Source organism: Thrips palmi, unplaced genomic scaffold, assembly GCF_012932325.1.
Source record: "Thrips palmi isolate BJ-2018 unplaced genomic scaffold, TpBJ-2018v1 HiC_scaffold_1, whole genome shotgun sequence".
NCBI lineage: Eukaryota > Metazoa > Arthropoda > Insecta > Thysanoptera > Thripidae > Thrips > Thrips palmi.
The window spans coordinates 1,626,701-1,654,337 of record NW_023144620.1 but is presented as its reverse complement, the minus strand read 5'-3'; the positions used below and the strand labels follow the sequence as shown (position 1 = coordinate 1,654,337).

Here is a 27,637-nt window from a genome sequence, read left to right as displayed (position 1 = left end):
ATCTGTGCCCGTGCCATGTGCCAAGGCGGCCAAAAAACACGATACGGTCTTCTCTCATGGGTATATATACAAGACCGACAGCAAGATTTTCGTCACGTTTACTAAGAATCGTGGTGTTGTGGGCAATTGGGCCTGAATGTTGCGAGAAAGACCATTCCATTCGTGAATGTGTACGGGCTTGAAAAGACATTTGTTTCGATACTCCTCACGGCTGAAGATGGGCAGCCCATTTGACAGCTGCTGGCTGGATTACAAGCTACCTCTCGCTGCCCTGCCAGCCCCGCGACGGCAGGCAACCCCTTCGACACGCCTGTATGGTAGGCAGCCCATCGGCCTCCTTGAGGCGGAGAGAACCCGGGCGGGACGTCGCGGTCGGCCGCTCCGCCGGAAGGGTAGGCAACATCTTAGACTGCCAGCACACTGCCCTATACACTTTGAAAATTTTGGTAGTCTTTTGATGACAATTTCAAGGCTAATTTTCGTGATAAAGATGTCATCAAATCAGTTGATGACGTATCGTAAACCGGGTTAACTTGAGACGAAGGGTAACTTGAGACACTTCTGCTTTTCTACCCTTTTGGAGCTGCCACCAAGCTCGGCACATTCGAAGAGCATGCTATGGCATTTTGGTTACTTTTGTTTTTCTTTCGGCGCAGCGAAAGGGTGCATCCTGCAGCAGTAATTTTGAAAACTTGCAATATCACTCTAAAGCGTTACGCTGGATTCATTTAGAGTCGTCGTAAAAATAAATGCACCAAAAGTCGGATCGCGTCGGCCAAGCAGGCCCATTTCATCTACGATATAGAGCCTGCCGAAAATGCAAGAAGGAAGGAGGCCTCTGATTGGGCGGTGCGATCTGACTTCCCGTATACCATTGTGTTTTCGAGGGACCAAAGATGATGCAGTCCCTGAGATCGTCCGAAAACAATTTTTAGAATCCGGTCTTCAAAGGGACGGCATTACGGCACATAACAGCACTTAAGAATTAAGAATTCCTGTACTTTGCCTACTTTTCCAGGACGGCTTACTACAGATGACACAATTTTTCAGAACTTTCCTGATCAACCGTAAGTGTCAACCGGACCAGCTACATTCGCTTTCTCAAGCGTTCGCACCTCACTAAGTTTGACTCTCAAAAACTACGCGAAAGCCGCCTCCTACCACGAACGTAATCGGCTAGTATCGCCGTCAGCAGATACAGCGCGTGAGTCTACCTCGCCTTGACCGAGGTGCACTTGGTCTCGCGATTAATTCTATTTTATCAACTAACTTCCGGTGTAGGTCGAGCTGCAGTGTCCCGGTTGACCCTTTCAGTCGTCGTCGAGTGAAGAATAAAGGTTATTAAAAAGCCAGGAACCGCTAGGAACGTACCTACTGGTTCCTGGCTTTTTTTAATTACTAAAGATCATCTGACATCTGAAGAGGTATATTAGTAAACTTTACCTTGGGCAAGTTCTCAGTTGAGCAAGCTCTTTTAAACTTTGTCCGTCCAGTAGTTACGGATATCTCGTTTGATGAGTTGGACTGACACGGTACTTCACGGAACGTATACATCATCTTGGCGGAACAGTTACTGCATGCATCCCTTTGCAGTACCACTCATCCGCTGCTGAAAGCTGTAGACCTCTTGTGGAGTGGACAACGGTATTGGCGGAGACGCTGGCGCTCAACACGCTGCAAGCGGGCTGCTGGACGGCCGCACTTTGACGAGACGACATCAGCGACTTCAGTGTTTGTTGGGTGAGTGAGGTGTACTCACAGAGTCAACTATAGGGAACAACTTCCTGAACTTTACCTTTGAATCAGCTCACGGTAAAAGAAACGCCTGGGAATTCCAGGCGGCTCCTGGTAAATGTGCCCTGGACTTGGGAATTTCAGGCTCTGCTTTTTGCCGTTCTGTTGCGCCTTCCAGACTTCTGTCTATTCTGTATTTCAACAATAGTGTAATCCAGCGCAGTCTAGGAAGGTTGAAGGTGGGTCTGAATGTAAGATTCATATGATAAAGGAGGGGAGAAGCGAGAGGGCCTATCTATGGAAGCAGTGTGAGCTTTCAGCGTTAGGGAGTGAGAAGAAAGTACTCTAAAGTGTGTACTAGGGATTTTTCAAAATCTTCGCGTGTCTTGTATTACAATACATTCTCTCGTATACGCATCAGAAAACGCGGTGGAGTTGTATTACAAAGCGATTCTCTAGTAACGGAAAGATGCCTGATTTGTATTACAAAACTTTTCTTCGAAAATCAATTTATAATTGAGTACGTAGTTCAGTACGAAGACGCGACTAACACTGCCAGAAAATGCTGAGGCGCAATTTCTTGCTTAAAGAAAAGTTTTGTGTTTCATAACTACGTTCAAGAGGATTGTTTTATGATACAAATTCACCTTGTTTTCTTGTTACACGAAAGAATGCACTCTAAATGTTGTACAGTAAAGATTCTCCATATTATGGTGAAAATGTTCCATATTATGGTGGTGCAGCTGACTTCGTAACATACCATTAAGAATTCACTGTACCTTACAGTGATTTTGACGAATTTCGTTGGTATTATGGAGAAATTCTCTACCATATTATGTTGGTGCAGCCTTTCACCGTAAGACATTTACTTTGTGCTTCGTTACACAGCAGATGTTCTTGTACTGTACAAATTTTTTTGTGTAACTTGAGTCAGAAATTCCGCCATGTATTTATGGATTCGGGGAGTCTGGGCCTGGGCTGATGTCTGTTCCGTTTAAGTTCAGGCGCAAACACGCTTGAAAACAGAGGGTAGGGGTAACACTTGTAAAATGGAAGCGTAACTCTGTACATAAAGTTGCGCTTAAAGTAATTCTTTGCTTGAGTCAAGCATCAACCCTTGAAAACGTTACGCTTGAAATGTTAAATGCACTGAAAATGCCCTCTTTTTTGTATAGGAGGAATCTTGGCAGATCTTTGTTACCGTCAACGGGGGTAACTTGGGACAGTCTGCCCTGTACAGATTCACTCTACAAAAAATGTCCTGTCAACGCCGTTAATTTATTACCAATGTTTGCTGTTATGCAATTCACGGCGTTTGCTGTGAACTAGTTCACGGCGTTTGCTGTGAACTAGTTCACGGCGTTCACTGTGATCTCGGTTACAGTGTTCACTGTGATCTGGCCACAGTAAACGCCGTGAATTGGAGCCTGATTTGCAGTACTTCGGTGCTTAGCGGCGTCAAACTCACAGTGTTTACTGGGGACCAGATCACAGTGAACACCGCGAACAAGATCACAGTGAATCCCGTGAGCAGATCACAGTAAACGCTGTGAATTGACCTACAGTGAAAACTGGTAATAAATTAACGGCATTTACAGGACATTTTTGGTAGAGTGTTGTTGGTGCTGCCATTCAGCAACGGGGGTTCCTAGCGTCAAACCCGCGGCAGGGTTTTGTTTCAGAGGCCTCAGGGCACGCGTGGAAAGGTAGAGAAGGTGCATAACATCAGAATTAGTATTTGAGAAACGGGAAACTAAATAATAGGGTTTTTGACAGTCGAACATTGACAAGTTGACCCTAGTGCAAGGAGTGAAATGCAGATTTGGCCGATTAGTCTCTCTGGGTTGTTAGATCATACACAGATAATAAAGTTTGCAAAAGGGCGTTGCTTATAGTTTTCCCGTCTTAGGTCCAGACTTCACTTTCTCAAAAATCGAAACTTTACGGGGTACGTAACTTGGGACAGTCTTTTCCTCATGTTTCCAGCAGTCCTAGCCTTCAAGGAGTTGACTGAACCGGTCCCTGGCATAACTTTAACTTCGGATTTTACGCTGGTGATGGAAAGAGATGCCTTGCTCAGCAGTTTTGTCTTCTGGTAATCCATATTTTGAAATTTTCAGAAAATGCCTGGAAAATACCAGTAGAAAAGAGAGTTCCACGTAGAGCCCTAGATATAGCCTAATATCGGTCCTAAAAGAGTTCCTAGGCCTGAATTCTTGGTCTACATGTTGTGACTTAAATTTATTACATCCATTAACATCAATAGATGCATGGGAATGTAGCTAATTACCTACTGTCCCAAGTTACCCCCGCTCATGGGGTAACTTGGGACACTCTTTCGAGACCGCTTGGAAACGATGTAATCGAGGCAAATGAACCAGACAAGCATGAAATCATGGGGAAAGGGTCAAACTTTAACATAGTTAGGATCCAATGGTCTGGGTTGAGAATCTTGCCTCTGGCGTTCGAAAAACGTGAAAAAGTGTCCCAAGTTACCTCCGTTGACGGCACGCTTCATTTCAAGGTCTAACGGATTACGCGAGGATTACGCTTGAAACATAGGGTTATACTTAGTTGACCAGTATTCATTTATTTCAGAGAAGCGGTCAGAAGACTGCCCGTGCCCGTGTTACCTGACGAAATTCATCAATCGACCCAGCCTCTTCACCAACAGAACCACTTGACTTACAAGGTACGCACACTGCAAAAAAAAAAATCCGCAGTTCAGCACGGATACGGTAGTCCGTAGTCCCATCGAGGAGGAATTCACTACCAAAAAGGCTCAACCGACCTTTTTCAAAGAGTACTCATGTAATTGGCTTACGCCAATTACATCTTTACGGACCCTGAATTTTTAATCGAAGTATCAGCACAAATGTTACATTTTGCGCTGAGTTAGCCTAAATGTATCCCAATCTATCTGTTCAGTGCGTGTTGAAACCAAGGGCCTAGTTTCCACAATCGTGCGCTCAAGTGCGCACATTACATAGCTGTGTAGTTTTATGAGCTTCCCGCAAAATTGAGCATGCGTTTTTAAATTCACGAATTTGTGCGTTAATAAACACGAAAATCTGAGTTAATACGCATGAATTCGTGCATTTCACGCGCATCCTCGATTCCATTCAGAAGCTGCGCACGAAAAAAACTACAGATATATAGTAATCAATTGTGCGGGGGTCCGGCCCACTCACCCAGACGTTTTTCACCCGAAACCGAACCGACCAAAAGTCTATTTGCCCCCAGTTAATTCTCCCCCCCCCCTAATATTCACCCCAAGGTCCGTTTGCCATATCTCACCCACGCCAAAATACTTCGCCCTTAAAAGCGAGAAGCATTGCCTGAGAGTGGGGTGTTGTGAAAAGCCGCAGCGCGGGCGGTGCGATGGGGAAGTTCTAGACGACAACAATCAAAAAGCCTTGCCTGCCAAGTAATTTCTCATTCTGTACACTGAGATTCCAAACGCCATGAACGTAGTACGTATGGTGCAGCAATGCACTGAGATATCACACCATACGTGCAATGCCATAGCCATATTGCACCTTACGAGCGATGCGTGTCGAAAATGCCCTATGCTAATGCAATGGTAATTTGAGAATCCGGTTAATCAATCTCTGGTCTGTTGCAGCTCATCCAAGCGCTATCCAGTCGAGCAGCTTGATCTCTCAGTGAGGACTTCGAGCGAACTGCACACGCCGGCCACAATTTCGGAGGTAAGTTTCTGCCGCGTGTTGCATGAGGAAAGAGAATTCATAGCACTTGGGTTTTGAATGCGCTACATGCACTTGTTTGTCTAAGGTCCCGAAAATGGCCCACCGATGCGCCGTGTGCGCCAAGGAGTTCCGTTATAGGTCAGTGCTGACGGCGCATCTCCGCTGCCACACCGGAGAGAAGCCTTTCGAATGTTCGGTCTGCAGCAAGAAGTTTAGTCAAGCTGCACACTTATCAACGCACCTCCGCATCCACACCGGGGACAAGCCTTTCGAATGTTCGGTTTGCGAAAAGAAGTTTAGTCATGCTGGACAGCTCAGAAGCCACATCCGAACTCATACCGGAGAGAAGCCTTTTGAATGTTCGGTGTGCAATAAGAAGTTTAGTCAAACTTCTAACCTCAGAAGTCACCTCAGTACCCACACCGGAGAAAAGCCTTTCGGGTGTTCGGTCTGTGACAAGAGGTTCAGTCATGATGGACACTTAAGACGTCACCTCCGCACCCACACCAGCGAGAAACCTTTTGAATGTTTGGTCTGCAATAAGAAGTTCAGCCAAACTGAACACCTTAGAACGCACATCCGTACCCATATCGGAGAAAAGCCTTTCGAATGTTTGGTCTGCAAGAAGAAGTTTAGAGAAACTGGGAACCTCAGAAGTCACCTCCGTACCCACACCGGAGAAAAGCCTTTCGAGTGTTCGGTCTGCAGCAAGAAGTTTAGACAAGCTGCACACTTATCAACGCACCTCCGCACCCACACCGGGGAGAAGCCATTTGAATGTTCGGTCTGCAATAAGAAGTTTAGGCAAACTGGGGCGCTAAAATCTCACCTCCGCACCCACACCGGAGAAAAGCCTTTCGATTGTTCGGTCTGCAGCAAGAAGTTTAGTCAAGCTGCACACTTAACAAGGCACCTCCGCACCCACACCGGGGACAAGCCTTTCGAATGTGTGGTCTGCAACAAGAAGTTTCTTAAAGGTGGAAACCTAAAATCGCACCTCCGCACCCACACCGGCGAGAAGCCATTTGAATGTTCGGTCTGCAATAAGAAGTTTAGGCAAACTGGGGAGCTAAAATCTCACCTCCGCACCCACACCGGAGAAAAGCCTTTGGATTGTTCGGTCTGCAGCAAGAAGTTTAGTCAAGCTGCACACTTAACAAGGCACCTCCGCACCCACACCGGGGACAAGCCTTTCGAATGTGTGGTCTGCAACAAGAAGTTTCTTCAAGGTGGAAACCTAAAATCGCACCTCCGCACCCACACCGGCGAGAAGCCATTCGAATGTTCGGTCTGCAATAAGAAGTTTAGTCAAGCAGCACACCTCAGAAGTCACTTCCGTACCCACACCGGAGAAAAGCCTGTCGGTCTGCAACGAGAAGTTAAGTAACGCAGGGCACCTTAGACGTCACCTTCGTACCCACAGAGGCGAGAAGCTATTTCAAGAAGCTAAATCGAACCAGACAGCTTAAAAAGCACCTGCGCTCTGACACCGGGGGGGAAGTCCAGTGGTCGATCTCGGTCAAGTCGAATCGCGGAGGCAGTATTTAAAGACACACCTCCATTCACAGCAGGAGTAGCGAGTCAGTGATTCGTTTGTCAAGAGAGGTAATTGATTGTGATTTCTCTTACAGCAGCATGGAAATCATTTTGTGGAAAATCTTGTTTAAACAGATTCTAAAACTACTGAGACTTGTTGAAAACTTTTATGCTCGCGCTTTGCACGTTACTTGGTCTTACTTTACAGTGGGCAGTTTGTCGTGGTTTCGCGAGTGTTGCACTGGTCTAGCTAGAGCGGCACAGGTAAATTTCTCCGCTCTTTGAGTTTTTGCAAACTCATTGCATTTCTCCGCCAGTTTTATCTCTTGTCCTCTTAATTAGAACGCCTAATTGTATTGTTTTGAGTTTGATTTGTTATTTTCAGTTGTTTTGTCACCTTACTGTAAGAACCTTATGGGTGGCATTTTGAGACGCTTGACAAACAAAACTGAGTTTCTGTAAACATTTGTGTATATATTCTACCGCAAAATAAATGTTGACACCCATTGTGAACAGTGGTTTCGATATTTCATTGGCTTACTGCAACCCCAAAGGCACTGATTCATAAGCATTTAGTGGGCTGAGACACATAGTGTGAAGAGAAACGAAAGGAGCACTGAGAATACAAACGCTATGAGTATAGCGTCAATTGGTGCAATGCCTCCCATTTCCCATGCATTAGCATAGGGCCTTTTCGGGAAGCATTGCACCAAAGGTGCAATATGGCTGTGGCATTGCACGTATGGTGCGATATCACAGCGCATTGCACCATACGTGCTATACTCATAGCGTTTGGAATCTCAGTGAGTGTTTCGGTTGAAGTTCTTTTTCATCTCAGACGTCTTAGTCAGAGATCCAGCGTGAGCGTAATTAGGTGGAATGGAGCCATTTAAGTCGCTTATTCAAAAAATGTCATGTTTCCATTGAAGCCTTGGACATGGAATAGAAGCCTTAGATAGTTAACCATCTTACGTTTTTGTCTTGCAAAGACGATTACAAATTCGCAAGCACATTGCAATTTGGTCAATTTTGGGCCCGTCCCGTATATTTTTTGCAAAAACAATTCCGGAGGATCATCTAAACAAGAAAGTGCAACCATTACCGTGTCTTCGTTAATGATTTTATTCAAAGCAAGAACACACAGCAGAAAATACAATGTCATGGTAGCCTGAATTTATTAAAAAGGTATATATCAGCGAATCCGCACCCTGCATTGAATAGTGTCCTCCTAACATGTCAGAAGACTATATTCACGACACAACCCAACAATAAGGAAGAAATTTGACAATGTAAACAGATAACTTTGAACTTACGTCCTTTGACGTATCTTACTCTTAGAAAACAGATACCAGAGGTGAAACTGGGTAACACATGCACCATTCGCTTGAGGTTCGTCTGTGACGAGGTTCCAGCTCAATACAGCTTGACAGTGAGAGAAGGACTTTCTCTCACAATTTAACAAAACTTAAAAAAATTGAACTAGGTGTGCAATAAGCACGCTTCCAAACTACAATTATGATTCATGTGTCGAAAAAACGTTTTCACTGAAGTTTCCCATCACCACGCATTAGAGTCCTCTCTAAATCGAACAATAAAACAAAACCACATCAGATGATAGTAATCACGACTCTACGGAGTGTCATTGTCAGACGAGAAACCGCATGTGCATTTGGGAGGAGATCCATCGGAGTCGAAGGACGCGTCCTTGGCACCACACTTGCACACCTTAGCATCGCCCGAATCGTCGGAGAAGGAGCTTTGAGGTGGAGAGAAGCTCGTTTTATCGATAAGTTTGAAATCCTTGTTCTTCTTCTTGAACGCCCATTCCAGCGAGCGCACTTCGTCTCTCCAGGACTCAAGTTGCTCGTCCTCTTCAAGCTGTTCGGTGTCCAGCTCGAGGAGCTTCAGGTTAGGTGCCATCTCCGGCTTGATTTCGCACACCGTTTCCGGGTACATCCAATGCCCGTGAATGAGGCGCAGTTCTTCAAGGCACGGCAGCGACTTCAGTGTCGCTTCCATCTCCGGGAATTCCCAGACCAACTCCAACGAGAGGCTCTTCAGCTTCTTCAAAGCTCGGAGGGCGCGGAAGAGGGGGAGAACTCTCTTTTCGCTCAGTTGGAAATATTTGAGGCTGAGGCTCTCGACTCGGTCCGCAGTAGAAGGCAACTTGAAGAAGTCAGCGGCAGCCTGGATCTCCGCGTCAGTTCCTTCCCTGTCACTCATGTTGACGCGGTGCACCTCGAGTTTCCTGAGCTTGGCGCAGCCCCGCAGCTGGGCCAGCTGCTTGTAGCAGGGCGTGGACACCTCCTGCAGCTCGCTGCACTGCGCCAGCGCGGCGAAGACATCCTCCCGCTCCCCCTCAGCAACATCCCAAGGAAGCTCGAAAACGCGCAGGCTGGCCGCTTTGGCCAGGACCCGGAGCAGGGGCGCCAGCACCGACTTCTGGCCTTTGTCCTTCGACGAAAAGCTGAGGTGGTAGCCAGTGAGAGTCAGAGAGCGCAGGTGGCACCACTTCTCCGCCTGGAACGGGAAGGCAACGTCCCGCAGGAAGGGGTCCGCCGGCAGGCTCAGCTTCGCGATGTTCGAGTCCTCCACGATGCCCCAGAAGCGCCGGATGTAGTCGTCCCTCGCGAAGTCCCATCTGAGGGGGTTGAGGTGCAGCTCCTCCAGGTGTTCCTTGCAGCGCTGCAGCAGCGCCAGCACGGCCTCCTCGCTGTCCCGGCCGAAGGTCACCAAGAGCTGCTTGATCCTGGCGGGCGCCCTGGGCAGCGTCTCCAGCACCGACTTGGGCAGCGGCTTGTCGCGGTCTCTCAACAGGTGCAGCGAGAGCGACTTGATGGAGGGGGCCGTGGTGAGGGCGGACAGGAACGCCTTCCGCTTGGCCTTCTGGACGATCGTCTGGGACGTGCAGCGCAGCAACTTCAGCTCCTTCCCCTTGCCGCCCGCAGCCACCTGCACAAACAGCCGCTATTCTAAGTTGAACGGCTGACCCGTCCTCTTCGTAACGAGGAAAACTGTGGCTTCCCTCACACTACAATACTATACGTTTTATAATGCATAGCTGTTGAACGGAATAAAGCATGTGTGTCACTGTGGCAAAAGGGTACGGAATATTCTGTTAACTTTTTTGCCAGGGCTCTCCGTAGCCCTCTTATCAATATTCTCCGTAGGCTCTTACAGTATTCTGCGTAGGGCCGCACAGTATTCTCCGTAGGACCGCACAGTCTTCTCCGTAGGACCGCACAGTCTTCTCCGTAGGACCTGGAAGACTGTAAGGTCCTACGGAGATCAGGAAGACTGTAAGGTCCTACGGAGATCTGGAAGACTGTAAGGTCCTACGGAGAAGACTGTGGGAAATACTGTAAGAGCCTACGGAGAATCCTGACAAGGGGGCTACGGAGAATCACCACAAGCTGGTTACAGAATTTTCCGTAGCTTTTGGCCACAGTGGTGAGATGCACGTATTCATGCGCCAAAACACACACTTTCGTGCGTACAAGGAAACGTTAAATCACATTCAAAACTCTACGAAGAATCGCTTCGTAATACGAAGAAAATGAAGGCATTGTAAAATCTACGAAAAACTGCTTCGTAATATGAAGCAAAATCCTTCGTAATACGAAGCATTTCTTCATAATACGAACCAATTTTACAATGCCTTCATTTTCTTCGTAGTTATGAAGTAAATGCTTCGTATGCTTTTAAGAGTGCGAGTCTGCTAGTGCAGGCTTAGAAATCGACGTAATCTTTGAACCACACAGAGCGTTCTTGGAGTTTTGAGTGTCCGCGCTCAGCCACGCCAACCCACCTTGCAGTCGCGGTGAGTACTCCTCAGGTCGGCCAGCTGGCACGCCGTCTCCTTCTGCAGCCTCCGCTGCTCCGCGACCTTCTCCGACAACTGCAGCAGTCGGCTCCGCGCGGCCTCCAGGCCCTGCTGGGCATGCTCCACATCGCCGAGGTCTTGCTGCTGCTGCTCCTGCTCAGGCAGGGCTGCTGATGCGTCCGGTGCTGACGCACGCGGCTTCTTAGCGGGGGGACCGGCATCGGCTGAGGCTGCGTCCTAAAAGAAACCACACGTGGCGAAATCAAGCACACGTTTCGAAAGGAAACTCATGCACAACTACGCACACTTCAGTTACGATCAAATTCGTGCACAAATTTTTGAAAAGCTTGTGCCAGCTTGTGCACAAAATCAACATTGTAATTTAGTGAAATGGCTCTTCACTCTGAATGTTTATGTACTTATATTGTCCGTAACTATTGACATATTTGCACATATCTGTGCTCAACGAAGCTATATTCAATTCCATACATAATTTTGAGACAATATTGTCATATTGTGCTTAAGTAAATTTGTACTCAATGTCGGTTCAAATTTTTACATAGCTAACGTAAGCACAGATATGGCAATGGGTGTCGGCAAAAAGTCTACAGCAATTTAAAGGGCCTGCATGGGAATTCGAGGAAAACGACTTCACAATCCAATCTATGACAACATGTCACACATGTTGAAACGAGAACGAGAATACGGAGTCAGTGATAACACGGTAAACACGGTACCTGGTTTTACATTGAGACAGGTGATTTCCAGGGGGTCCCTGGGAAAGCCAGGAAACGCTTTAATCGTGAATGTTACTCTTTCAAACACACTGTAAACCCACCTCGCAGGAAGCGTGGGCCTCTCGCAGCTCCTCCAGCTCCAGGCACATCTTGGCGTGCTCCGCCTCCATCTCGGCGAGCTTGACGCCCTTCTTGGCCGCGTCCAGGGCCACCTCGGCTCCCTGCTGCTTGATGAGCGCTGCTTCCAGTGCCGTCTCCGTCGATTCGACGCGTCTCTTAGCAGGATGCCCAGAAGACATGCCAGTGGACTGGACGCTGAAAACACCGAACAAATAAATACATTTTTCAACACCCATTTTGAACATTTCAGTACTCCACAAACAAAAGTGTGTAAGGAAAGGTGGGGCACCATGTGACAGAGCTACCAGCGATCAGAATTTGAAACCCTTTAAAATCAGCTTATTGGATCTTTTTCCATTTCACGCCGCGTCTGCTTTTTACCTTTTAAATACATTTTAAGGACATATGCCTTACAGGATGTTCTTCTTAGACGTTGGCTCTATTCTCTGCGTTTGAGCGTTATAGCTATTTCCCTCAAAACCACGTGGCATTAACGTCATTCACTACGGAATTCCACGATTTACATAGTTGAATGTGTTAAGGGGGCTCATACACGTTTAAAGCACTTTGCAAAAAAAAAATTTTTGAAGTAGACGGACTAAGATTTTACAATTTCTGTGTTAAAACCTTTTAGATAATTGAGTAAGCTTCGTTTTGGCTTAAAGGAAAGTGACTTTGGACATTTTTTGGAGATTTAGTCGAAATGTTTAAAATTTTGGTTCTCGTAAGATTTTGTTCGCATACTTGCTCAGATCTGTTGGGAAAAATCAGGAAGACTCATCCCTAGTAGTGTCATAGATTTGACAACAATGGGCTGTATATCTGCAATAGTTTTCAAGAAAAAAAATAAAAACAATTTTTTGTTAAAAAATTTGTTTACTAGCCAGGGGAAGGCCTTCGGCCTCGATGCTGAGCTGGATTCGGCTGGAGATGGATATGCATTTTCATCAGTAGTAAATTTGGATGTGTTTATTTTGAAAATGAGCCTCTTTTCTTTTTGGGGGGGTGATAGCCAGGAAGTATGCTTTTGCGCAAAGGATTGTGATTCGGCAATGGTTGGTTTCTCCTTGAATCGACGGAAGGCTATTTAATAATCTAAAACTAAATGTTCCAACCAATCCTAACCTAACCTAACGGGCTCGTGACAGATCTTACTCTACTCGTGACAGATTTTACCCTACTCTCGACAGATTTTATTCTCAAACTAAATGGTCCAACCAAACCTAACCTAACCTAACGGGCTCGTGACAGATCTTTCTCTACTCGTGACAGATCTTTCCCTACTCTCGACCGATCTTATTCTCAAACTAAATGGTCCAACCAATTCTAACCCAACCTAACGGGCTCGTGACAGATCTTTCTCTACTCGTGACAGATCTTTCCCTACTCTTGACCGATCTTATTCTCAAACTAAATGGCCTATGAAGCTTGGCGTACGACTATGGAGCTTGGACTATTGAGCTTGGCCTATAGAAAATGGACTATGGAGCTTAGACTATGGAGCTTGGACTATGGAGCTTGGACTATGGAGCTTGGACTATGGAGCTTGGACTATGGAGCTTGGACTATAGACTTTGGACTATAGACTTTGGACTATGGAGCTTGGACTATGGAGCTTGGACTATAGAGCTTGGACTATGGAGCTTCGACTATGTATACGCATATGAATATAGTAAAAATAAACAGAGGAAGATACCTCTTGTAAACTAAAGGTATCAGGGGGGGGGTCGGACAAATGAGCTATTCAAAATCCCAAACAGGGTGCTTCGCTTCGCTCAGCAAAAAAATTGTTAAAAAAATTGTTTTTATTTTTTTTCTTGAAAACTATTGCAGATATACAGCCCATTGTAGTCAATTCTATGACACTAATAGGGATGAGTCTCCCTGATTTTTTCCCCACAGATCTGAGCAAGTATGCGAACAAAATCTTACAAGAACCAAAATTTTAAACGTTTCGACTAAATCTCCCAAAAATGCCCAAAGTCACTTTCCTTTAAGCCAAAATGAAGCTTACTCAATTATCTAAAAGGGTTTTAGCACAGAAATTGTAAAATCTTAATCCATCATCATCAAAAGAAAAATTTTTCAAAGTGCTTTTAACATGTATGAGCCCCCTTAAGTGTTAAGTCCATGAGATTTGTACACAAATAAACTTAAACCTTCATTGCTCGGGAACCAAAGATATGATAACTCAATAAAAAGTTGGAAGATTTATTCATTCATAGGGTACGCTATAGGTTCTCTGAATAAGATTTAAACCCTGACAAAAGGCCACTGTCACACGGTGCACTAAGGTAGAGTCGGTACGATGTGACACTGACTTAGGCCCCTTTAACTCGGGATAACTCAGCAACCAAAATAGATAAATGAGAAATCCCAACAAAATTTGAAAGATGCAGAATCATTTTGTTCACATCACTACTTATGGATGTAATGCGATTGGTATTATTGGGTTTACGGGCACTTAAGCAAAAACCGTCACAAGGTGCCCCACCTTCCCTTACGCATCTACACAATGAAGTCATGGGGCTGCAAGTTTGAAGATTCCCTCCAGACCATTCCCTCCAAACGGAACATTCAAGACGATAGAACTAGTATGTGAAAGGTGGTAAATTTACTGCTTTCAAAGGGCGGTACACGGTAAAAACGGAACCTGGTTTTCCCAGGAAGCCAATGAATGGTGAAGGTATAGGCGATTTCCAGGGAGTTCCTGGGAAAACCAGGAACCGTTTTTACCGTGATAATTTTTGAACCGCACTGAGAAAACCTTACAAACTATTTTGGGCCTTACAAAGAAAAGTAGTTTGTATAACAAAGTATTTGAGCATACGTAAGCTTACAAAGAAAATACTTCGTAATTTACGAACTATTTCTTCATATAACAAAGTATTTTAGTTTGTTATATGTATGCTCAAAATACTTCGTAAGGTTTTAAGAGTGCGCTCTTGGAAAGGCGGTGAAGAATGGATGCCGCCCCTAGCAATATTACCGCCCCCAAAAGCGGTAATTTTACTAGCCAGGGGAAGGCCTTCGGCCTCGATGCTGAGCTGGATTCTGCTGGAGATGGATATGCATTTTCATCAGTAGTAAATTTGGATGTGTTTATTTTGAAAATGAGCCTCTTTTCTTTTTGGGGGGGTGATAGCCAGGAAGTATGCTTTTGCGCAAAGGATTGTGATTCGGCAATGGTTGGTTTCTCCTTGAATCGACGGAAGGCTATTTAATAATCTAAAACTAAATGTTCCAACCAATCCTAACCTAACCTAACGGGCTCGTGACAGATCTTACTCTACTCGTGACAGATTTTACCCTACTCTCGACAGATTTTATTCTCAAACTAAATGGTCCAACCAAACCTAACCTAACGGGCTCGTGACAGATCTTTCTCTACTCGTGACAGATCTTTCCCTACTCTCGACCGATCTTATTCTCAAACTAAATGGTCCAACCAATTCTAACCCAACCTAACGGGCTCGTGACAGATCTTTCTCTACTCGTGACAGATCTTTCCCTACTCTTGACCGATCTTATTCTCAAACTAAATGGCCTATGAAGCTTGGCGTACGACTATGGAGCTTGGACTATTGAGCTTGGCCTATAGAAAATGGACTATGGAGCTTAGACTATGGAGCTTGGACTATGGAGCTTGGACTATGGAGCTTGGACTATGGAGCTTGGACTATGGAGCTTGGACTATAGACTTTGGACTATAGACTTTGGACTATGGAGCTTGGACTATGGAGCTTGGACTATGGAGCTTGGACTATAGAGCTTGGACTATGGAGCTTCGACTATGTATACGCATATGAATATAGTAAAAATAAACAGAGGAAGATACCTCTTGTAAACTAAAGGTATCAGGGGGGGGGGGTCGGACAAATGAGCTATTCAAAATCCCAAACAGGGTGCTTCGCTTCGCTCAGCAACCACCCTTGGGTTTTAAGTGTGAAATAACTAGAGAAGCGGTTTGTAACGGAACACGTTCGTCGCGAGCTCTTCCAATCCAGCAGTAACTACACTAATACTTACGACGCCGTCCCCTGCTGCTTGGCCTTGCTGCCGGAGGGCTGGTTTGGCTCGCTGCTCGCCGCGCGCCGCCTGCCACGTCCGGACATGTCGACGCTCGAGTCTTCTCAGTCGCGCCTGGGGTGACCTGAAGCAGAACAGTGGAAGATGTGCCAATCAATCCGGCAAGTGACGTGGAGAAGGTCTGGACCGGAAGTGACGTGGAGAAGGTCTGGACCGGAAGTGACGTGGAGAAGGTCTGGACCGGAAGTGACGTGGAGGCCGTCGGTCAAATAAGTCTTGACGCGTTTAGAGCTTTAAAGTAGCTGACCAGGACTCGAACCCCGCGATTGACGCCCTCGAAACGATAAATTCCTCGTTAGGAGAAAAATCCATGGGTGGGTTCGGTTCGAGTGCCGATTTAAACGTCGGTAATACCGACTCAGAGAGCTCAAAAAGCGTCTGGGATTTCGACCGCCTCCACATATCCTTTCGCCCTTAGAGGCATTTTTTTTAAGAAGTCCGATCGTGGAACACGACCGATGCCGATTTCCTCCATTTTTTGGTCAAAGGTAGTCCTTGTGGGTCTAAGAAAGGCCACAAATTGTTTTGGCCGAAATATGCACCGTTCAGATTCTATGGGCAATTTTCGTTTTCTCTGACAACTTTTCACATAATATGGCCAAAATTGAAAAATCACCTTTCTGAGGCCTCGAAGCACTCGATTGAGCTCAAAATGTGGTATCGTATGTAAAATCACGCGAGGAACATGAATCCGGTGCCCGTTTGTTGAGAGGACAACCCAAACAGATGTTATGACTGTTTTTCAGGTTTTGTAGTGGTTTTTACTTTTCTTGGGGTTTTGGTATTCGGCATCGATTTTCGCCAATCCGATGAGTGGATTTTATAGATAAAGGACCAATCTATCATACTACGAGATAAAAAGTTTGTGTACGCCGCGTGAAAAGCAGTGGCGCTGCAAAAATTGAAAAACCGTCATTTCTGGGTAGTTTTAGATCAGATAAGCCACCTTTCGCGTGACCGTCTCCGCCCCATATTCAGTCTAAATATTGTCCCAAGTGATGTCAGAGTTGGTGTGAAATTTCACCGCTGTAGCTCAAGTAGTTTGGAAATGGCAGCTTTCTAAAGTTTTGCAATCACGTAAGGCATTTACTTTAAGTAGAATTGCGGTAGATGTGAAGACTTGCCACAGATCGGGTAATAAATGAGATAGATGAGTGCGTCAAAGTTCTCTAAGCGTAATTTTGGACGAGGAATCCGATTTTGCCGGTTCGAAGACCCTAGGTGTACACTGGTGAAACAAAGGCATAAAAATTATGCCCTTTAAGGGCGTAAACGATTTACGCCTTTAAAGGGCATAAATCGTTAATGCCTTTGGGAAGGGCATTAAAATTTTGCTTGAAATTCCTATACCATTTACGCCCTTCCCAAGGGCATAAAACGATTTATGCCCTTGCAAGGGCGTAAAAGAGTATTTATGCCCTAAAGGGCGTAATTTTTATGCCTTTGTTTTACCAGTGTACTCTAAAACTACGTTTTCGTGCAAACCACGTAAAAATGGCCTTTTTTCCGACTTCAGAGTTCGCCTAGGGTCTTCGTACCAGCAAAATCGGATTCCCCGTCCAAAATTACGCTTAGAGAACTTTGACGCACTCATCTATCTCATTTATTACCCGATCTGTGACAAGTCTTCACATCTACCGCAATTCTACTTAAAGTAAATGCCTTACGTGATTGCAAAACTTTAGAAAGCTGCCATTTCCAAACTACTTGAGCTACAGCGGTGAAATTTCACACCAACTCTGACATCACTTGGGACAATATTTAGACTGAATATGGGGCGGAGACGGTCACGCGAAAGGTGGCTTATCTGATCTAAAACTACCCAGAAATGACGGTTTTTCAATTTTTGCAGCGCCACTGCTTTTCACGCGGCGTACACAAACTTTTTATCTCGTAGTATGATAGATTGGTCCTTTATCTATAAAATCCACTCATCGGATTGGCGAAAATCGATGCCGAACACCAAAACCCCAAGAAAAGTAAAAACCACTACAAAACCTGAAAAACAGTCATAACATCTGTTTGGGTTGTCCTATCAACAAACGGGCACCGGATTCATGTTCCTCGCGTGATTTTACATAAGATACCACATTTTGAGCTCAATCGAGTGCTTCGAGGCCTCAGAAAGGTGATTTTTCAATTTTGGCCATATTATGTGAAAAGTTGTCAGAGAAAACGAAAATTGCCCATAGAATCTGAACGGTGCATATTTCGGCCAAAACAATTTGTGGCCTTTCTTAGACCCACAAGGACTACCTTTGACCAAAAAATGGAGGAAATCGGCATCGGTCGTGTTCCACGATCGGACTTCTTAAAAAAAATGCCTCTTACTGACCGTTGCGTGGCCGTGCGCGTTGAAATCTTCAACTTCCGGTCTGGATTTTATCCAAGGTAGACCAGGGTAACGTGAGCCAATTTAGTGTCAAAACACGGAGTTTCAAGTGTTGGTAACCCTCCAATGTGTCACATTCGTTTCAATGTGGATTGCAGCTAATTTGTGGCTGGTTCACATCCAAGCGAATGTGACACAATGCTCTGAGGAGCGGGACACTTTGTCACCGACCGTCGATTGAACGTGCTGGCACGTTCCTATAGAATGAGTGTTTTTGAGACCTCTTCAATTGAATTTGGAAGAACGCTGCACAACTAAAGCTTGGCGGATGAGTCTGATACACTCTATTCCAGTCGTTAATTAATTACACGACAGGAAAGGAAAGAAGAGCGCGTCCAGCCCGTCGTAAGGAGAAAGCACAACCTGCAAGATTTGTGGCAATGCAGATGAAGCCCCTCACGGAATTCCAGCGAAACAATGAATTTATCAATCAAGCTAGCAGACTATGCCGCTGAATCAACTTAGATCCCCTGAAAAACAAACGCACCGGAAGTCGGGTCGCGTTAGCCAATCAGAAGCCTCCTTTGCCGACGCGACCAGACTTCCGGTGCATTTGTTTTTTTCGAGGGATTGAAGTGGATCAAATGAAATGGTCTATGATCATCATTTAAATACCATGAGCGAAAGATTTTCATTCAGTAAAACTTCTGGACAAAGTCTTGCGAAAAGTAGCGAGCCACGAAGATTAGACTATCTCGCGTGAAAATTTGATGTGGTTTCCCTTGAAGTTTACTCAAACAGAGGGTTTCAAACGCTAAGACACACTGCAAGAAAAAGTGTAGACAGTGTAACAAAAGTACAACAGAAACTGTACAATAAAGGGACAACAGGTAGTACAACGAGAATTGTACAAACCACAACGAGCCCTGGACGACACAGCACTTGTCATGCCGGTTCCATTGTACTTTGTACAACAATTGTTGTACTTGAAAAGTACACTAAATTCCCGATAAAAAATTTGCCAGAAATTTGTGTAAATTCCTGCAGTGCACTAAGTTCCATTCGTCTCAACTTCAGAGTTCAGCAACGCTGCGATTGAAATCGGCTTTTTAAACAATTCCTTAAACCGGAAGTCAAATAACAAAATAGTACTTCCGGTCCGCGTTTTTGTGTAAAGAAATGAGGTCGCAGCTCAAATGTAAAAGTACGAACCCTGTAACGCAGTACGTGGCCTGATGTACAACCGCTACAGAAGCTAGCGAGGCTCTGAGCAGTTAACTTCTCGCTTTTCCTAGCCTATCAGACGCGCAGCAATGCTGTCCAGATTTCTATACTTCCAATTCACATTCATTTCTGGATGCCACGAAATAGTTATAGTCCTGTTACGTTAAGATAAGATCTACCTGCCTATCCACGAATTGAATCAATTGTTGAAATGGCGTTTCTGCTACGCCAAGACGTTGACTACCGTGAACGTACCTTGAAAATCTCGTTCGAATAAAATATCTCGACGGATGTGGTGCGAAAGACCTGTCACGGAGAACGAACCCAGCTCCTAGCTACTCCGGGGCTGTGAATGACGCCTTCGTGCTTCGTGCTCTCACGAACGCCACTGCCTATTCGCGAGCTCCTCGTCCCTTTCAGAAGCTGAGGCCAAAAATGTCGAAAGCTGCGGAACGTTCAGAACACGTATCAGAGCTTACAGAGCAAGATAGACAGACGTGGGACTGCGCATGCGCATGTCTGGCTTCTGACTTACCCTTACTTTGTCCCGGAAAGTAACATCCGCTTCGTCGTTGCAGTTTTGATCGTAGGAGCAAATCGACGTCGTGAGTTCGTGTTGAAGTTTAATCCTGGACAGCAGGAGACGGTTTACACAGTTGTCTCACGGCAATGCGGTTCCCAGTTCACTCACGACCGAGGTCTACAGCCGCACTGACTCGCTTGCTTTTGCGTCCTGCGCTACGCTCCGTTGTCCGGCTCGTCACCCGATACAAGAATGCTTCATCAGCGTTCTGCCCGAGGGGTTACCCACCCCGGGAATCATGTGTACACTCAGTCCGGGAATCATTCGTAAATCTTTTAAAATTTGATGGAAAATCCTCATAGTTTCAATTTAAAGTCATGGTAATCATGTGATACACACAAAAACATTCAAATACAAAGCAAATTTTCGAAAGTTCTCTCTCTTTCTCGGGGACATGTTCTGGGAATCGCGGGAATCCGGAATCGTGTGTACACTAAAACAACGAGTGGGTAACCCCTCGGTTCTGCCTGTGGGCCCCGCGTGCAGTGCCCAATGCACGCGTAGCCATCTAGGTTGATACGCACACGACTCACTGTCGCCTAATTTTGTATGAGGAATTGCTCTTTGGAAAGCAGATTTGCCTCGAGCCCTACATGCTCCTTGGGCCCTTGAAGGGCCTAATATCACCCATTCCAGGAACGTGACGTCACGTTGAAACAAATTTGAAGAAATGTCACGTTCATTTCAGCGTTGTGTCACATTTGTGTGAATGTGAATCGGCCAAAAATTAGCTCATACACTGTGGCAAAAAGGTACGGAAAATACTGTTAATTTTTTGGCCAGGATTCTCCGTAGCCCTCTTATCAATATTCTCCGTAGGCTCTTACAGCCCAAGGGAAAAAATCCCTAACGTCCCTATAAAGGGATATTTCGCGGCCCCTTGGTATAGGGACGGTCCCCATGGAAGGGCCAGTCCCTATGGATAGGGACAGCCCTTGTCAAAGGGCCGCGAAATATCCCTTTGGTACACTCTAAAAAATAATGGCATTTGTACTGCACCGTCGTATGGTAAAAGTACCAACTTCGGTATGGGAAACGACAATCCTATACGTGATTTGGAAAATTCTTATGCTTTTCGTTCTTTTGCCAATGCGGTGCAGTAACAATCCGAACCGAGTATAGGAATTTAATTTCCTATATTCGTGATCGGTTTTTTGCCACACTTTGTAGTAGAAATTCTATTACTTCAGGCCGTTGTATAGTGCTTTTCCTACAACGAATTAGTAAGAATCCCAAACATTTCTGAAAAATCTTTTTAGGAGAGAGGGGAACAAAATGGATATTCAATATTGATAACAGGCTGCATAAGGACAAAGGCGGCAAAACTGCCCAGAGAAAAGTAAACAAAAGCTCATGTGGTGTCAAACCGTTGTATAGAAATTGGCACTACACGATTGGTTAACACAGTTATTTTGTGTCTTGTTATTAATCGCATATGGTTTTAGATTATTTCGACTTCTTCAGTAAAACTTGAAATGGGTCAGTCTCTGAAAATCGCGGCAACTCTGAGAACTATTTATGTAAATGAGCCATGGTTTTAAATCCTTGCGGAATTTTACGTGATATTATTTATCATGAGACTGAAAGTAAACGTAGCGCTCCAAAGCATTCTGACATCGTCTATTATTATTAGGTTACCTTGTAAAACGTGAACTGTGGGCAAAGGTATGGCCCACTGTCAGCCGCCTGGCGCCAGGTTTCACAAACCTGCCGCTAGGTGGCGCTTGGAGCGCCGTGCCCGTTCACCAATAAGTATTTCCGATTTATGTTACTTAAGTGAATAATTTTTGACAATTATATCATCTGTTGCCTAAGTAAGTGTCAGCCCTAGCCGTTGGCTTCCAGTTTTGAACAAAATATTACACTATAGTAGAGAAAAACGCATTTCCATGTTGCCACTCGCTGTCGACTGCGGTCGGCCATTAGGTTGGGTGCACGCAAGATCTTCTTCGTCTCCAAGCGATCCATCTCGTTTATGAGAGTCTAGGACAGGGTTGAGCTGTTTTTTGAGTTTGAGGTCACATCTGCTGTAGTCCTCACAACTTCATTTTTGACATGCCATCCCGAGAGAAATGGTGCGATGTTCTCCTGAGTGATGTCCAACAATCCACGAAATAAGCATTCCTATACTAGAATAGGAGATTCACCACCTCACGTAACGAAAACATTCCACAATTCGTATGGGATTTTTACCATACGGTGTAGTATTTTCCCCCACACCCTAATATAGTAGAAACCCAACAACACGTATAGGATTTTTGCCATATCGACATATGGTAAAATTACCATGTCCTGTGTTGGGAAAAATCCTATACCGAATAGGTTAAATGCGTCCGATACTTTTATAGGATTTCTACCACAAATTTTTTTAGAGTGTAAGGGACGTGCCGCGGAGTGTTCAAGTGTTGAAAACATCTAACTCTTGAACATCAATGTACAATATAAGAAACGCTTTCTGAGTAAACTTTTGACGCTGATGACAATGGTAGTGTCGCCGACACTCTATCTAAAGCCGTTTACAAGATACCCTTAATGGGTGTGTAGCGGGTTTGCCTACCTAAATCACCCACATTTTGCCTAACTGGCAGGCTGATTTATAGGACCTTGTGGTCTGGAGGGCGGATCCCCAAGTCCATAGGGCTGATCCCCAAGTCCAAAGGGCCGATCCCTAAGCTCATAGGGCCGGTCCCCAAGTCCATAGGGCCGGTCCCTAACTTGATAGGGCCCGGCCATATGGCAGATAGGGCTGAGCCCCTTCCAAGGGGCCAAGCCCTTTCTCGGATAGGGCTTGGCCCCTTCGGAAAGGGACCGTCCCTTTAAAATCATAGGGATTCTCTCCCTTGGGAGTATTCTCCGTAGGACCGCACAGTCTTTTCCGTAGGACCTGGAAGACTGTATAGTCCTACGGAAAACACTGTGCAGTCCTACGGAGAATACTGTGCGGTCCTACGGAAAATACTCTAAGAGCCTACGGTGAATACATAAGGGGGCTACGGAGAATTACCACAAGCTGTTTACAGGATTTTCCGTAGCTTTTTGCCACAGTGTATACATTCGAACGAATGTGACACAATTCTCAAAGGAACGTGACATTTTGTAACATTCGTTTGAACGCGATGTTGAAAGTGTAAGTCCTGGAGTGTAAGTCCCGTTACTTATCAAACATAAAAATTCCTCTCACTGTTCGGGATTATTTTGTGAAATTACGATTAATTGTCTGTTAAATCTGTACCACGAACTGCTCGTAAATTTAAAAAACGATCTGATCATCCATCTTTTTTTCGTCAATTTACAAAAATATTCTTAAACTTACAAACTTAATCCTCAAATTTTGGTCGTTTCAGACATTTTTTTCTTCCTATATAGTAAGGAAACAACGGACGAAAACGCATTTTTTCAGACTTGCTTTTTACAATCATGCTTGTAAATTAACGATTTCACCTGTAAATTTAAGAAGCAGTTTGTAAAATGATGAACAATTTGTCAATTTACAATTTACTTCGTAAAAAAACATGCAGTTCGTGGTACAGATTTAACAGGCAACTAAGGGAAGGTGGGGTACAGTGGGACACCGGGTACATTGGGACACCTTCAATATTTCCAACTTCCGGTTATGTCAGGTTGTCCGGAAAATTGACCAAAATAGAGCGTTATTTGGTTTACTGTTTTCACGACTCGGGGACAGAACTGGGCGTTTTCTGAATGAGAAACGTGGGTTGGAAGTTTGATTCCACGAAAACCGATGAAAAAGTGGCACGTTTTTTGAATTTTGTTTTCTTTTTAGCGTCTGAAATGCACGTCGGATGATCGCACCGCGGTTAGGAATGTGTTCCCTGGTGCAATGGGCGTCAAAAAGGGTCAACGCGCAGAGCTTGGTCTTGAGGTCAAGGACCACAGACCAAGTTGACGTTTTAAAGTGGCTCAGTTCACATTGGGACAGGGTGAGGCTACTGGGCCATGTGGATAGCAAAAATACATGAATCGTACGTATATTGTCTTGTCTCGTCCAAACAAATAAAAGTTATCTTATGCATGTGGTCTCTGAAGTCATTACTTCTGGGTTTTCTCGAGTAGAGAGGTCGAAAAAACACGAAAAATAGTACTATTCCATTGAAAGCAGCGTATCTTCCGAACGCTTGGAACGAGAGATCCGAGTCTGCGCTCATTGTATTCAGCATAGCTTTTTCTACAACTTGGCAGTCCGAAAAAATAAACGCACGACTTAGATCCAGATATTTTTCATTGCTGTCCCAATGTGCCCCGGATCTGTCCCAATGTGCCCCGGTACTGTCCACATTGGGACAAGTGCAGACTCTACGGAAAATATCTCTTCTGCCTAAAAACGTGTCGAAATAATTTTGAATGCTTCAGCATTTGATAGGCTAGATGTCAATGCACAACTTAGGCCTGCCCCGACCATTATAGCTCGAAAGCCCTCTGACGTAGAGCGCCAAGAAAAAATCCGTCCCAATGAGCCCCACCTTCCCTTATTCATAAAAATAAAGCTCGATTTGTAAGAAAACAAGTTTACGCGTGATAAAACGAGAATAGTCGTAAGATAATGGTTTTATCAGTAAAACTACGATCTTTCATCAGTAACATTAAGATTTCATCGTAAAATTTCGAATTTATTCCTAAATTTATGAGTTAAGATTGTCGAAAATATGACAATTGCTCATTTCATGAATCTTGTAGTTATTTTACGAATTATTATTTGTAAAATTACAACACTAATTGTTGGGATTACAGTTGTAAAATAACGACTTCTCTTAACAGTGCTGTTTCATAGATAAAAATATTATGTTGTTGGCTGAGCGAGCGAAGCCCGTTACTCGGATGGGGTTAAAAACCTTTTGCTGTCTGCGTGTGTGTGTGTGTGTGCGTGTGTATGTGCACTACTACTACTGAACGACTCGGCCGACCTGGCTGAGATTTTGCAGGATCCTGATGTCCTGGGCTCGCCACACACCAAAAATTCAGCTTCCTAACTTAATCCATTCGGTAATATTAACAAGAAAACACTTACAAAACGGCAGAAAAAATTCAACTTTTTAGGTACTTTTAAATTTTGATCAAGTTTCATAACGTTTCGTATGTTATTGAGGGTGCTGATGACGAAAATAGAACCCATTCCGACCCACAGTCAAGTCCCGTTAGTCTAGATTTTGATCACCAAATGCTATTTTTTGAGAGGATATCACGACCATTTCTACGGTTTTTCTGCGAAAGCGACTTGCCGAGCAGGCCAGCGCCGCAGGTCAAGGTAGTTGTATGCACCAGGCGTGGATTATCGGAACTGGCGCAGCATACGCGAAGCCTGTTACGACAAGACACGGTCTGGCGTACACCTACCTTGGATACCGTCGAGTCCCCTAAAGTGGGACGATTTTTACGAAAAATCGTCAGTTATTCACAGAATAACGATGACACCGAAAATCGCCGGGGATTTAAGAATCTTCATGTCAAAACACGTCTTTTACCGAAAACAAAAATTTTTTTCAGCCCATGGGGCTCCAGTAGGAACAGCAAGAACCGTGTCCCAATTTAGGAGCCAAAGTCTCCTAAAGTGGGACAAAGTCCCCTAAAGTGGGACACGTTCATTCGTTTTCGCCCAAAAACTGCAGTAGCAAAAAATTTCTTAAAATGTATTATGTCCTAAATTAAATTTGAAGCAAGATTGGTTCTGAAGTCTTTTTCGATATCTCGACTGGTTAAGCTGATATGAGCCTCTTCAATCAATTAGATTTCCTTAGATATATTTAAATTAGAAACAGCCGTAGCGCCTAAACCAATTGAAATACGGCGAAAACCAATAAAACAAAATGGTCTTAAAATTTAATTTCTGACCAAAACCATTTTATAAAATTTTTTGCTCAGGTCATATTTTATAAGTTTCGAAATGCACGGCAAGAAATACATGTTGAAATTTTGAAAATTAAAAACCGTTCACCCGGCAACTTTTTTTCTGAGAAAATTTTTGTTCAAAATATGATTTTACGCAAGATTTGTCTTATGGTCCATAACGATATCTTTGTAGGTTAAGCCAAGAGGAAGCATTTGCTTTCAAACATTGACTAAATTTTGTGCTGACTTAAAGCGTACCGAATAACCGTACTTGCCCGACTGCCTGGGCCTCCAAACCGAGACCTGGCAACCTAATATATACAAGGCAGCGTTTGGAGGACGCTGGAGGTGAATGTAACGCCTCTGAATCGGTCAAAACCTAAAAGAAACGAAGGAAATGCATGTGTCCCACTTTACAGCCCCTCAGAAGATTGCTTCCCACCGTAAAACGAAGCGTCGGAAACAAATTTTCTAAAGTGCATCTTGTTGTAGCGCGTTCTTTTGTCTACATGTCTGAAGTCTAGAATGGTCCGAGCATCAACGGCTCGAAGCCCCGAATCCGCGCTAGACGTCTGAAAAAACTTCTCTTTTTTTCTGCAGCAAATTCCAATTTTCAAGATTTTTTGGGGGAGGGGGTATGAGCGGGATCAAGACACTCTGTGCGGATATGGTCTTGGAGGGGTCCTACCGTCTCAAAAACATTTTTTACCTCGCAAAATATCCACGCGTTGGCCGTTTACGGCCTAAAATAGGAAAAATAGTCAAAATGTCCCACTTTAGGGTTCGTGTTCACATTTAGGGGACTTGACGGTATTATGTGGTGTGTCACGTGGCACACTGCGAGAAAAGATCATGGTAAATCCTGTACTGATTACTCCAGACTTCACCGTACATTCTTTAACAGGCAATACCGTACTTTTTAACCCGGCTATACCGTACTTTAAACACCTATCAAAAACTGCTATAACTTTTTTCAGTCGGTCGACCCTCTTTTTCCAAGATCCTGATGCACGTAACTGCTGAAGTCGGACTCCTCGACCCCCCTTCCGACCACGCGTTGAAAAGGGCTTTACGAGACCTTTCGAAAGGTGCAATAAACTTTTTCAGTCGGTCGACCCCCTTTTTTCAAAATCCTGATGTGGACAATTCTTGGAAGCGGCCTTTGTTGGAACCAGGACCAGATCTGGTCCTTCTTACGGCATGGACTGTACGGAAGAACGGTAACTACTGTTCAAAGACCACGGAATATGTTGTAAAACAAGTACGGTAAATACTGTAGGCTGTACGGTGGATACTGGTTTTCGAAGTACGGTAAAGTTTGGCAAAAAAATTATCCAGGATTTACCATCATTTTTTCTCAGAGTGCAGAGCAGCAGCATGTTGCGAACGGCAAAGGATCAGTTGTGGTCTAGCCTCGCAAGTTCAAGTTCAAGAGGCGGACCCTAGGGGAGGAAAGCGCCTGCAAACTCGCGGTAGGCCAGCCCGCCACGCACCCGAGCCCAACGGGGTGCCTACGTCGAGTTCACCATTACCATTAAGGGCCAGACCATTCATGATGGTATGCCATTTCGGGCCTGACACGTGTTCGCCTGGCGCTGCACTCGAGGGGTGTGCCTCTGACTACAACTATGTACACTAAAAGAAAGGGCATTCATAATTTTACTGCCATTTACCCAAATTGTTGTAAAATAGGAGGGCGATTCCATGCCAAACCAACGAACTCTGGGAAATTCATCTCTTCGATTTGGATGAAACTTCTGTAGGGGTAGGGGTCATTATGAAAAGATCCCATGTCAAAGGGTGTTGCGATTTCTTGCCCCGTTCGGCTGTAAATAACAGCGAAGTTTTCACTTTGGTCAGAATCGTGATATTTTCTTTATTTTTCTCCATACTGAAAGTTTTTAG

General features: G+C 44.7%; 2 protein-coding genes across 22 annotated transcripts; one reads left to right on the top strand and one right to left on the bottom strand.

The window, feature by feature from the left end:
• The first annotated feature begins 361 nt into the window (after positions 1–361).
• Positions 362–7,493, top strand: LOC117641836 (zinc finger protein 84-like). 13 transcript variants are annotated; one of them, XM_034379574.1, is made up of 5 exons: positions 375–392; positions 1,594–1,740; positions 4,333–4,426; positions 5,360–5,444; positions 5,530–7,493. In XM_034379574.1, exon 5 carries the CDS (start codon positions 5,539–5,541, stop codon positions 6,829–6,831), a length of 1,293 nt encoding a protein of 430 aa, XP_034235465.1. In that variant the 5' UTR covers positions 375–392; positions 1,594–1,740; positions 4,333–4,426; positions 5,360–5,444; positions 5,530–5,538; the 3' UTR covers positions 6,832–7,493. The 13 variants fall into 13 exon arrangements, with proteins under 13 accessions (XP_034235506.1, XP_034235465.1, XP_034235448.1 ...); XM_034379557.1 differs by lacking the exon at positions 375–392 and adding an exon at positions 430–446; XM_034379540.1 differs by lacking the exon at positions 375–392 and adding an exon at positions 921–1,067.
• A 585-nt stretch (positions 7,494–8,078) lies between these two features.
• Positions 8,079–20,099, bottom strand: LOC117641137. 9 transcript variants are annotated; one of them, XM_034378258.1, is made up of 6 exons: positions 19,841–20,099; positions 19,561–19,750; positions 15,690–15,813; positions 11,642–11,855; positions 10,789–11,040; positions 8,079–9,932 (listed from the first exon to the last, which is right to left on the bottom strand). In XM_034378258.1, the coding sequence occupies exons 3-6, from the start codon at positions 15,773–15,775 to the stop codon at positions 8,610–8,612; spliced, it is 1,875 nt and encodes a 624-aa protein (XP_034234149.1). In that variant the 5' UTR covers positions 15,776–15,813; positions 19,561–19,750; positions 19,841–20,099; the 3' UTR covers positions 8,079–8,609. The 9 variants fall into 9 exon arrangements, with proteins under 9 accessions (XP_034234149.1, XP_034234158.1, XP_034234169.1 ...); XM_034378267.1 differs by lacking the exon at positions 19,561–19,750; XM_034378278.1 differs by lacking the exon at positions 19,561–19,750 and having other exon boundaries at positions 19,847–20,099.
• Between the last annotated feature and the right edge of the window lie 7,538 nt (positions 20,100–27,637).

Coding starts and splice junctions, on each gene's coding strand:
- LOC117641836 (XM_034379615.1), top strand. CDS start 5,539: ATGGCCCACCGATGCGCCGTGTGCGCCAAGGAGTTCCGTTATAGGTCA.
- LOC117641137 (XM_034378258.1), bottom strand. CDS start 15,775: ATGTCCGGACGTGGCAGGCGGCGCGCGGCGAGCAGCGAGCCAAACCAG. Junction 11,856..15,689: donor AAGCAGCAGGGGACGGCGTC/GTAAGTATTAGT, acceptor CGGTGTTTTCAG/CGTCCAGTCCACTGGCATGT. Junction 9,933..10,788: donor GTACTCACCGCGACTGCAAG/GTGGGTTGGCGT, acceptor CTGTTTGTGCAG/GTGGCTGCGGGCGGCAAGGG.